The sequence below is a fragment of the Pelophylax lessonae genome (assembly GCF_965119305.1).
Source record: "Pelophylax lessonae genome assembly, chromosome: 13".
Lineage (NCBI taxonomy): Eukaryota > Metazoa > Chordata > Amphibia > Anura > Ranidae > Pelophylax > Pelophylax lessonae.
The window spans coordinates 115,284,603-115,297,828 of record NC_138780.1 but is presented as its reverse complement, the minus strand read 5'-3'; the positions used below and the strand labels follow the sequence as shown (position 1 = coordinate 115,297,828).

Here is a 13,226-nt window from a genome sequence, read left to right as displayed (position 1 = left end):
TGCGGACCAAGAAAAGGAGTCCTGCATGAGCTTGTTCTGAATGCGATACAAATTCAGCCATACAATCTGTATGGCTGAATTTGAATCGCATGTGATTTGCACAGCAGTGCAGTGCGATTCACATGCAATGTCTTCCATCACACCAATGTGAACCCAGTCTTAGTGAGTTAACTGCAGTAACACAGCCCATTTTAAATAAAATCCCGACACACTACAACACAGGTTTTATTGGATCTGCATCATTCTTTTTCAACTCAGTGCTTGACAACGCACATATGATTCACATCTGTGCACTGGTGTGCTAAAACACACGTGTGTTGTGGTCTGCTGATGAATGGCGCTGCAAAGCCCCACAGCCAGATGCGTGTATGGTCGCCCATTTCTGGCACTTCATTATTGTGCGGTAAAATGGACAGGTTTTTATGGAATCCTAAAGGTGACCTTCCAATACAATAGAAAGCCTGCTTGACTGGCAGCTCCCACCCCCCAAAACATAAATAGCCTAAATACGCATGTCAACAGAAAGTTTTTCCATACCAGTTACAGGAGTGAATTTTTGTGGGATTTCCCAGCTTTCCCTGGAGGCAGCAATGAAGCACGCTGATATTGCCCACACCTCTTAAAATACTCTGAGGCCGGCCGGGGAAAGTTTTTTTTTTTTTTTATATTATTATTAGATTTTAATTTAAAAGGCATGGAAAGAATTGGAGTGTGAATTTGCAGCTTTATTTGGTGGCATATAAATAACCCTGCTTTGCTCAGAGCACATGACAAATGTCATTTTTGTTGTATAATGTCTGTTTTTTTTTTTTTCTATTCTAGGAATTGCAGGCATTTCTTCAGTTTGTGAATTCCCGGCCCCCGTATGACATTGTGGTAGATGGGCTGAATGTGGCATACCATTCCAGAAAAGCCATTCTCTCCCAGGCTGTGAGTAATTACTGACTACAATCATGGTTATCATTGAGATTTTTGTTTGTGTAGACTTATGGCCCGTACACACGATCCGAAAATCGGACGAAAATTAGCGCTTGTGAAAGGATCGGACGATAATCGGATCGTTAGTACACAGCTTACGAGAGGCGATCACGACAGTTCACCCGATATTATCCGGTCGTGCAAGCATAAAAATTTTGATCGTATTATAACACATCGTACGATAATCGTTTTATCAGTATGTTGTTCGTCCGAAAAAAATGGTGAGCAGTAGACAGCGCATGAGCAGTAGACATCATTTTCCCCTCACACGCTACAGCGTGGTTACACATACCGGAAGCTAAGAATTATCGTCCGAGAAAATTTGTATCGTGAGTAACCTCTCCCGTTTAGCGAATATTATTGAGAGCTGCTAGAATCCGAAAAAAAACGGATGGAACGTCGCCCGATTTTCGGATCGTGTGTACTGGGCATTAGGCTGGCCATACATGTACAATTTTCTGTTAGATTTTCCAAAAAACATATAATATAAGGTCAAAACTAAACACACTTTCAATTGTATCCAATAAGGCAGGCCTTTGTACTACATAGTTGAAGGTAAATCTAAAGAAAATTGTACAGAAAATTGCCTTAAAGCGTAATTCCACTTTCGTGGGAACAAAATAGCAAATAAAAAGAAAATTGATTTTAGCGTATATAATTGCGACTCAAATCATGTTGTAAATGAATGTTATTAAAAAGCACCTTTCCTTTTCAATATGCAGTGCTGTAATATTCTGTAAAATGCAGTAATGGCGGAAAGATCAGCTGCTGTAGAACACAGGCAATACAGGGGACTAGTCCTTTGCTCTCGGCTTCCAAGGTTTCGGCACAGCATCCGGAGGGTAGATCATCTTTAGGCAGAGAGAGGTTTAAGTGTTACTAAGCCTGCATTCACTATATCTGCTCTCCCACAGTACACAGAACATGGAAATGCAATTATTTTTGTCAATATAAACTGCTAAATATATTTCTCTCAGCAGTATATAGCAGCCTTGTGACTTCTATCAGTGTCTGCTTAAAGCTTGTAGGAGGAGCTTATACTCTCCTCTGAGTGTCCTATGAGGCTGCATGACCCCTGATCCTCTGTCTGGACAGTGCTGATTGGCCCTGTGCTGATGAAATGCACCCTCCCAAGAAAAAAAAAATCGCAATACACTAGTGATCAACCAATATTGTTTTTTAGTGCCGATACCGATATTTTGGTCATCGGATATCATATCGGCCGATATTTTCAGACATTTAAATTTTTTTTTTTCACAGGTACAAAAAGACCACCAAACCCCTCCTCTGCACTTAAAAGCATTCAAAACAGCCAAGTTTGGCTGTTTTGAATGCTGTCATTTTTTTTTAAATCTGGCGCCGAATACCCGGAAGTGATGTCATGACATCACTTCTGGGTTTTTACATGGAGACCGAATTCGGCTTTAATTGGGTTTTCTCTTCAGCGGCCATGCAGGTAGGATGCCCGGGTCTCCCGGTGGGACAGGAGACCCGGGTGAGCCGCGGAAGGCGGCAGGAGGGGGGACGTCCCGTCCCGCTCCTTGTACTGACAGCCGAGCGGCTTCTCAGCCGCATCGATTGTCATTAAAAGACAGCCGACCGTCGGCTATGGAGGCTGGTACCGGGGTGATGCCTCTAGCTGCAGGCATCACTCCGGTACAGCACTTTCCTGGAATATCGGCAATAACGGTAACCTCCGGGGGCCGATTCCGATATATCTGGGAAAGTGCATATCGCCCCCCGATATATCGGCATTGCCGATAATCAGTCGATCCCTAATACACACCAAACTGAGCATTTGCAGAGTGCCCCCAAGGCTCTGTAATATCAGGAGATAGATTGGGGACTGTGGAAGGAGGGGAGGATCAGAGAAGACAACATTAAATAACCCTTTTAAACAATGTGCAGGATTAACCCTGTAGGTTCCACAGTGAGTATAACCAGCATTCTTTACTGCATATACAGACTGATTTTAATGTTGTGGGGGGAAGTAAAACTTTAGGTGAAGCTGACTCATACAATGCTCCCTCTAGTGGTACACCTGCTAATTTCTAAAAAAAAAAATGTATAATAAAAATCTGAAATTGCTTTTAGGTAAGCTCCACACCACGAACTCAAAATATGTACCCACAAGTAGTCTAGTATGCGGACCATTTAAAGCAGGTAACCAATCCAAGGATAATGTTAAAGAACAAGAAAACTTTATAGGCGGTGTGCATTCCGGCTATGGCTGTAAATATTTCCAGTGTGTGGTTTGACTTACCTGCAACCATTGTGTGTCAGCTGTATATATATGTACAGAACGTGGGAAAGATAAATGTGGTTTTTATATGTTTTTCACAAAGAAACCACATAAAAAAATGCCTCTTTTGTATGCAAATTGTGCCAATTTGCATGCAGAGTAAACCATGGTATATGAATGTCTGAACCTATGACACAAGCAAAGTGTTACACACAAGCAATGTTTTATATTTCTCATTGCGCTAATGTGCTGATGCCATTGCTTTTTTTTTTTACAAAGTCAGCACTTAAGATAAGTCTGTGACGCATTCAGCTGTGCATCCTCTATCAGATCAGAATTCTATTCATTGAGAACTTACTAAAGCAAAATTCCTGCTGTTGCCCTTCTTCATGCTACATTCACATCATCTCCTGCACACCAGATAATGTTTCCGAGCCCTCTCACAGTAGGAGGTCTGGCTCTAGCTGTAAAAATAGGAAATAATCTCTGCCCATTTCCTGTTGGGATTAACACAAACTAAAAGATTCAAAAATATTTGAATTATTATTATACAGGATTTATATAGTGACATTTTTCGCAGCACTTTACAACATAAATATATATCTTAAAATTAAGTATTTAAACCCGCGCTGAATGGGAGTGCAACTGATTGTGAAGTGTTATGTAAATAATTGAAATTGATTGCAGCTGCTGTTCACCAAGTAAAAAAACCAGGACACAAATGACTAGCAATAAAAACAGCGCTTACAATAGAAATAAGCAAAAATAATCATAAAATACATTGAATAATGTGCATTAATGAGTGTGAAAAATTGTATACAATAAATAAATTAATTGATGACAGTGCACTGGTGCTTGAAAAAAATGAATCCATAAATTGTGCAATATCTCTAAAAACTGCAATCAGTGCTGTAAAAGTCCATACAAAGTGCAATGTCCTTAATATAAAGTGCTTAGAGTGCTTCAAAGGTGCTGGGGTTCTTCAAACAAAACAGCCAGTGCGGGTGCTTCACTCCTACTGTGTCCCCACTCACCAGAGAAGATGGACCCTCAGCTATTTCATTCTTTGGGTCAATCGAGCTTGGGACTGATATAAAACGAACAAGATCCCCTTGATGGTAGTGCTCTGTTTCAGCACTAAGTGATCATAGGAACAGAGCACTACTATCAAGGGGATCTTGTTCGTTTTATATCAGTTCCAAGCTCGATTGACCCAAAGAATGAAATAGCTGAGGGTCCATCTTCTCTGGTGAGTGGGGACACAGTAGGGGAGTGGCTGTTTTGTTTGAAGCACCCCAGCACCTTTGAAGCACACTAAGCACTTTAGATTAAGGACATTGCACTTTGTATGGACTTTTACAGCACTGATTGCACTTTTTAGAGATATTGCACAATTTATGGATTTGTTTTTTTCAAGCACCAGTGCACTTTCTGTCATCAATTATTGTATTTATTGTATACAATTTTCACACTCATTTATACACATTATTCAATGTATTTTATGATTATTTTTCTTATTTCTATTGCAAGCGTTATTTTTTTTGCTAGTCAAATATATATATTAGCTTTGACTGCCGGTGGATTTTTAGGGACTTTACATAATGACCTCCACAAAACTATCAGTTACTACTTTAAAAGTAATTTCTACAGCCTTTAAAAAAAAAAAAAACATATCAGCTAAAGTATTACTGAACGTTGTAAGAATTCTACACTAACTCCACATTTCTCAAAGTAAAACTCCAATTTTGCTAAAGCAAAGTATAAATTATATATTTTAATCAGCAGCTGCAATTTGGTAGCCTGGAAACCTTCCATACACTGTTCATGTACAGATTTCCGCCAGAAGTCTCTGTTTCTGCTCCTGTTATTTTTCAGAGGAGTCCACACACAGCTTGAGATCAAATTAATAGCATCTTCCGCAACAGAGAGTTTCATTTTTGCTGAGATACTTTGTGAGACCCTTACATGCCTAATGCCGGCCATAGACGGTTCGAATCTTAGCCAGTTCAGCAGGGACCGGCCAAGATTCAAACCATGTATGAGCAGGATGAATGTATCCAAGTTGGGTCCAACCAGCCTGACAGACTTTACATGCGATTATTGTTAGCGGCTATTATAGCTGCTAGCAGTAATCACTGTGTTCTCCCGGCAGGGACAGCTTCCTCTGCCGGGAGAACACAATGGCTATGCGGGAGAGATCCCCCCATCCACACTGACTTTGTTGATGAGTGAATCAAGAAACCACTCTGTCTATGGCTGGCATGACTGGCATGAAGCTGGCCATAGATTATGTGATTTTCTTTCCTACAACCATGGGTTTCAGGAAAGAAAATCGCTTGATTCGACAATCAACACAGTCAAGGTGAATTCCTTCTGTCGAGCCATTTTGTTCTCCCCAGGGTGAGGGGGGGTGGGGGTTAGAGAGCCTTCCCTGCCAAGAGAACACTATATGACTGCTAGCGGTTATAGCCACTGGCAATAATTGTGCGCTAAAAATCTGACATGGTGGTTGTACCAAAGTCGATGGATCAACTTGGGTACAATCAGCCTGCCCATAGATGGATTGAAACTTGGCTGGTCCCTGGTGAATTTGATTCCATCTATGGGTGGCTGAAAGTGCCGCAGCTACATTGCTTTGTTTGAAAGGATACAGCTTTTCTGATTACAAATAAAGGATTACTAAGGTGATGTTATTGAAGCTAGACCCTTCTGATCAAAGTAAATAGGAAGAACCCCCCCCTCCTCAAAAAAGGATCAGTAAAGAATCTGAAATAAGATTCTCTAAAATCCCTGCAAAGTTTGCCTGGAGGAGTTTGGGGTTTCTCAACATAACTAGGGTTTCACTGTAACCTTTATTTTCCAAGCTTGTGAAATAGAAGAACTTCTAAGATCTTTTTTTTTACTAAGCACACCTTTTGCATTCCATTAATTTTATACTGCAGAGGTAACACAACATGCCATACCATGATCAGATTCCATGATTAACTGTTGTGGAAACGTCCAGTTACTCTAGTAACAGGCGGTGGTTCTGCAGCATTCCATCCTGTGCGCGTCAGGTCCTGGTCTCTTACATGAACGATGAGTGCCTTGTGTCAGACGTCAGAACCAAGACAATACCTGTACAGAAGAGATCAGCCATGCTATGATGTAAAATTGGTGAGGGGAATCCCTGCATGCAATCGTTTGATCGCAGTTTCAACATTATGCAATCCGTTTTAATGAATTTGAACCAACCTTGGATGTTTACTTTCAGGGATTGTTCTATGAAAGCTCATATTAATATAATACGGTGCAATATGGGTATGACTGGTATAGGTAAATAAGGCAACAGCAGTGCTTTTGGCCTTTTTTTGTTGCTATAAACATTAATTTCCCTTTGGAAATGTTTATAATTGTGTATAAAAGAAAGAAGACAAATAGCCGTTTTAGACCAAAGGATTTAATTGGGAAATAAAAAAATGTACAAAAGGGTGGGGTGTATAACAAAATATATGGCAGTATACAGGGATAGGTAGCATTACTGTAACGCTAAGTTTCAGGGAAAGTTGTGTATATTCAGTTGAAATACACCTCTGAGAAGTGTGCTGTCATAAGACAGACAGGAAAGTCAGTTGCTCTGCCATTTGTGTTAAAGTGCCATTTCTTTAGACAGGCAACATACCCGCACTGCAATAGATTACAATGCACAAGCCATGGATTTAGGTTGATAAAGGACAATTTTGGAAGCAGTTTCTATATAGAAAAAAACATTTATTTGGACATGGACTATACATTAAAAAACAAGCAAGCAGCGCTTTTCATGGCAGAGATGTAGCCCCTTCCTGAGGAGGTGTAGAAGATGCTTCAGGGCAGAAGAAACCACAAACATCCCTCTGCACTGGTCATCAGAGTTTTACTCTGTGATAACACTCCAACAGCTATAGAGAGATGCTTGCGACTACTCTGCCCTGAAATGTGTCCCACACTTCCCTGAAGAAGTAGCCATATCTGTTCCACGAAACCTGTTGATGGTGTTTTATGCATAGTACATGTCCAAATAAACATTCATTTCCATATATAAACAGCTTTAAAGATTACCCTTTATTAATGGCACCTCTGCTAACAACGTTTTCCATCTGGAGATTAAAATGGTAGTAAACTCAGTAATTTTTTTTTTAAAAAAGGGTTTTATGAAATAATGTGCTAGCATGCACCACATAGACAAATATTTATACAGCGCTATATAAAATCAAATAAAGTGACAATGTGCATCATATAAATCAATAAACTCGCTTACAGTGCAATATATATTCCTCTTAGGTACAATATATAATGTCCATAAAGTGCATTCAAAGTAAAGTGCATAAAAGTTCACTAAAATATAAATATAACCGTGGTTTAAAATTCAATAAAGTGCTTGTTAGATGTTTCCAAAGTGACACCACCACCGTTTAGCCACCAGATGGCTTCTCACCTCACTGAAGCATTAAACCAGCATTGAATCCTCAAAAAATGCCACTTCCTGGATCGATCTCTCACCAGGGACATGATATGTGAATAAAGATAATGAGGCATCTAAGTGTACACTGCTATTATCCTTTAATTGATTCACATTCAAAGTAGAATTGCACTTTGTGCGGACCGTACACGCCAAAAACAGTAGCTGTCGGGAGCCGTGCTGGTGGGTCGCCGCTCGTCCGTCCAGGTCTCCGTCCCCTATACACGTGGCGTCTTTTGCTTTCGCATCACAACTTCCTCAGTAGGGGGTATGTGGAGCATGCACCACATACTAGCATATTATGGAAGATTTACTCCAGGAGCTTCCATCTTCACCCGGTCTTCTTTCTGGGTTTGCGCTCTCTGGCCGGGCTACAATGACATTACTGCTGTGCATGCGTATGGGAGTCACCACCAGGGTGCTGCATTTTTTGTATTTATGGCACACTCAGTGGGGAGATTTATTAAAAATGGAGCACACAGAATCTGGTGCAGCTGTGCATAGTAACCAATCCGCTTCCAATTTCAGGGTTGTTGGGAAGAGGTTCTTGTCCCCATCAACATGGGGCAAAGTGCTTTGGGATGGGGGGGCGCAGAGCCCCCCTGCCCAAAAGCACCCTCCCCCCCACATGTTGAGGGCATGTGGCCTGGTTTGGTCGGAGGGGGGCGTGTTCCCCCTTTCCTGACCTGCCAGGCTGCATGCTCGGATAAGGGTCTGGTATGGATTTTTGGGGGTACCCCCTGCTTTTTTTTTTTCTTTGGCGTGTGGGTTCCCCTTAAAATCCATACTAGACTGAAGGGTCTGGTATTGTCTTGGGGGCACACCGTTTTTTTTTTTTTATCTTTTTGTAATGGGGTTTCCCTTCAAGATCCTCAGAGCACAAGTCGCATGCCACAAGTCGTTTCAATTAAGAGGATGATCCAACTTCAATCCGACTTTAATGATATTGAATGGGCTGAAGTCGGACTAAAGTAGTGCAGGAACCTTTTTATAAGTTGGACCGACTTGTGTAGGACAAGGTAAGATGGCTCTCATAGGGAACCATTGATTTACACACGTCAAGCGAAATGTGCTCCAAGAGTTGGAGCGTATGTCAAACCAGTGTGAACCAGGCCTAAAACCTAGAAGCTGATTGGTTACTTTGCACAGCTGCACCAGATTCTGTGTGCCCAGTTTTGAAAAATCCCCCCCTCGGGTCCTGAAAGCTGAACACGTGCAGTGATGTCATCGTCTGGATGTGATTTGCATATCTACTAAATGGCATAAGTTTGTATGGTACCTGCATATAAGACTTATTATTTATTATTATTATTTCAGGTACTTGTATAGCACTGTCAATTTACGCAGCGCTTTACATATACATTGTACATTCACATCAGTCCCTGCCCTCAAGGAGCTTACAATCTAAGGTCCCTAACTCACATACATACACAGTAGGGCCAATTTATTATAAGCTTACCTTGTAGGTAGAAGCTTAAAATCAGAGTCTAGTACCGCTGTAAGATACGTTTCATACAATTTACCGGCATCCAGAGATCACACAGTGTAGGAGCATCCAGTGGACCTCTTACTGTGCAGAGACAAATATATTCTCCATTAGCGACCTCACAGATGTGAGTACACCACCACTATATGCTCTATTTCCTGACTATTTACATTCACTTCCAATTACTACACTATGAAGTGCTCTCCTTGGGTGGTTTTTGATGGGGCTTTTTTTCTCTTCTTTCCGAGATATTTAAACATAATTTACCTTTTAAAACCTCCCGTGTGTAAACAGCCAAAAGTGCAGAGACTGCTGCTAGGCACCGCCAACTTGAATTTGATGTCATCAGCTCAGCAGACTGAGATGTCACTCAAGTGACACTCCTTAGTATTCTCCATCCCTCAATGTTCCTTGCGGTGGAAGCTACAGAAAAGATTAAGAGCCGGGCTAGCACAGACAATAATTAGACACAAAAACACCTATGTGTACAAAAAAAGTGCATGTAAACAACACACACAAACAAAATGCACTTAAGGATGTGTCTCATGTCCATCCCCGAAGAAGTAGGACCTTATCCTGACTCCCTGGGGTGCAAGGCGCCTGAAAAGGACAAGGCTCAACTTGGTCCATGTACCCAAAAGGCCTGGTGGACCCCGATCCTCTCGGCCAGTCGAAGCCGACCGAGTTCTAGGTGAGGAGGCTCTCCCGAAAAGAGATCCCCCGGTTCAGGGGAGGAAGGAACCTAATGGCCACATATTCTCCCCCTAGACTTCCAGGTAGGCCTGAGGACCCACACCCTCCATCCACTGAGAAAAGAAGCACAAAGTGCAGAAGTGACAGGAACGTGAGGGAAAATTACATTTTAAAAAATAGTGCCTGTGCAGGTGCACTGGCTGCGCCCTGAGGCCTGGTAAAAAAAAATTGCTTCAGATGTAGCTAAAAGGTAAAATAGAGGCACTGTGCTGAAAAAACTTGGTGACCTGGCCTTGTGCTTTTTCACACAGAGGGTTCCCGCGATTTCCTGTCCCAGCCAGTAGTAGCCTTCAGAGTGCCCATAGTGCCCCCCCATCATACCAGAAGGGATACCATACAGTCAGCCATTCCTACCAAAAGGCCAGAATTACGGCAAAGCACCCCTACTGGACACTGATAAAAACAAATACTATTCTTGATCTTAGCCAAAAGGCAGAGAAGTAAAGGACACTTCCAGTAGAGAGCTATGACATGCAAGTAGGGAGGGGGCTGGCTGTGGTAGGGAACAGTGTGATATGGGGATTGTTTAGCTCAGTGGCCAGAGATGTATGGTAACTAAGTAGAACTACTTCACTACTGTACTTAAGTACCGAAAGGCGGTATCTGTACTTTACTAGAGTAGAATTTTTTTCTCCTACTTCCACTTTTACTTCACTACATTTTTTCAATGATTTTAATACTTCTACTCCGATATTTTTTTTTTTGTGCTGCATAGTTACTCTTTACAATTATAAAAATTACCACTGCCAGAACAGTAGATGGCAGGTTTCATGAATCTCAAAACACGTGTATTATCAGCGCTTACGAAAATAAAAGCTACTGTATGTATAAATAAAAGCTGCATTTGAAATAATAAAAAACAATATGATGTTCAAACTTTTGACTTCCTTCTTTAATAAACTACATAACACAGTACTTGTACTTTTACTTTCAGTACTTGAGTAGCATTTTTTTTTTTTAAAAAACTACTTGTAATACTTAAGTACAAAAAATGTTGAATACTTTAGTACTTCTACTCAAGTCACTTTTTGATAGAGCACTTCCACTTCTACTCAAGTCACTTTTTGATTGAGCACTTGTACTTTTACTCAAGTATGGGCTTCGAGTACTTTATACAACTCTGTCAGTGGCAGAATTGTTTCAGTGAGTCCACACCAGTCCGAACTGTAGTTCAGGGCTTGTAGGTCCACTTAAACAAAATGAAAGTAAAGTTCACAAAAATGGTTGCTTATGCAGTTGATTATCACTATCAAAACAGGCAACAAAAATGCCAAGCCACCTGGCTTTCTCTTCAGCAGCTCTGCTGCTCTTGTCAGGATCCTTCAGACCCAGCTCTGTGGGTTCCCTGGTCTTTAGAACAGTTGAAGGGTAAGTCCCCACTTCTCCAGCTGAAGAGATGATTGGAGAAAGGGAATTTTTAAGTGTCAAAATAGAGTAACACAGAAATACAATACAGTAAACCCCCGCTCCATCGCGGTTCAGTTTTTGCGGTCCCGGTATATTGCGTTTTTTTTTGTAATGTTATTTTACTATATAAATCATTAAAAATGAAATATTTTTGTGTTTTCCATAGCTCTTGCTATGTCTCTTAGTATCTTTTATGTGTTTAAATGAGTTTCTATTGTTTTAAAAGTGTGTTTAAAGACCTTAAAATGCTTTTACACGTACGAACGTGCATTTTAACAGGGTTTTTCTATTTCGCGGATTTTCACTTTTCGCGGCTGGGTCCGGAACGTAACCCCCGCAATGGAGGGGGGTTTACTGTATATCTAAAAACCACAAGTTTTATTTATACGAAAATTTTCTCAATTAAAAAACATGTACAGTATCATTGAAACATATTAGATCAACATTGTTAACATATATTTTTTTGACCATTTCGTGCAAATGATGCATGGTGTGATGCATATGGATCTGATCAGATCACACATTGTTTGCACGAAATGGTCAAAAAATATATGTTGACAATGTTGATCTAATATGTTTCAATGATACATATTTTCTTAATTGAGAACATTTTTGTATAAATAAAACTTGTAGTTTTTAGATATATTGTATTTATGTGTTACTCTTTTTCGGCACTTAAAAATCCCCTTTCTCCCATCATCTCTTCAGCTTGAGGAGATGTGGGGACTTACCCCTCAACTGTTCTATTTGCATAGGGGATAGTGCCAAGTTTTTTTGGCTACATGAAACCCCCCCCCCCCCCAATTATCCCCTGGCCTTTGGTTACAGTATCCAACTGCACAGGCCCACTCCCTGACTTTGCTATATAGGATCTCCTGGCACCCCAGGCTCCCTCACTTCTCCGAGACTGACAGACTCCCTCAGTCCCCTGGACTTGCCTGGCTGTGTCCACTCTCCCAGTCCTCCAGACTCGCCCAGCTGTTGTCCTGACTCTCCCAGTCCTTTTGGGTAAGAAATCTCTCCAAGATGGAGTGCAGTGATCCCTTGAGTGGATCGCCTCTTCTAATGGGAGTACGCCCGTCTTTGGATGGAGTACACAACTGTCTCCTGACAGGAGCCCTGAGCTAAAACCAGGCCTTGCTTTTACCAAGTGGGCACACCTGCACACTCACACAACCTGCAGGTCTTCAGTAAGGCCTGGACACCGGGTTGGAGAAGTTTTCTTTTTAGCAAGGAAACACCTCTCTGCTAAAGCTATGGGATCAAAAACGCTCAAAAAGGTGTTACTGCGTTTACCAGGATTGGAGCATTTTTACAGCTAAAAAAGTCCTCTCAAAACCCACTAGTTCTGGGGGTTTTTTTTCCAGCCAGAAAATGCCCCAGCCAAAAAACGCTGATAATAGCTGATAGAAGTCTGTGTGCATTAACACATAGGATAACATGCTGGGGAGTTTACTGGCTGTAGAAAAAAAAAAAAACAAAAACGCCAGAAGCCAAGAACAGTAGCTGTAAAAATGTCCAGTGTGCATGAGGCCTAAATGGCATGAAACATTTAGCAGGCACCTCTGCCAAACGAGACCTGTTCAAGTGAATTGGACTGCATTGCAGCCACCTGCAATACATGTGGTTGTGTCACAGTGGTCCGGTATTTTGATATTTAAAACAGATGGTGAGGAGGTGACATATTGCTTTCTCACCACCTGTCAAATGCCCACAGTGGATCACTTTCAGGGGAGCAGCTATGTTAGCCACACGTGAACAATCCCTTAGGCTGTTAAAGAGGTTGTAAACCCAGGAGTACTGTTTGTACCTATAGGTAAAGTCTATAACAAGGCTTACCTATAGGTACTGTAACTATCTCTTAAACTTGCACCGTTTCGGAG

At 41.3% G+C, this 13,226-nt stretch overlaps 1 protein-coding gene across 1 annotated transcript in view; it reads left to right on the top strand.

Moving 5' to 3' along the window:
- Positions 1-13,226, top strand: part of PRORP (protein only RNase P catalytic subunit) — a 132,363-nt gene that overhangs the window by 71,921 nt on the left and 47,216 nt on the right. The window contains exon 4 of the mRNA XM_082275924.1: positions 823-930. Within this exon, the coding sequence (XP_082132050.1) occupies positions 823-930 (108 nt within the window). The remainder of the gene's footprint in view (positions 1-822; positions 931-13,226) is intronic.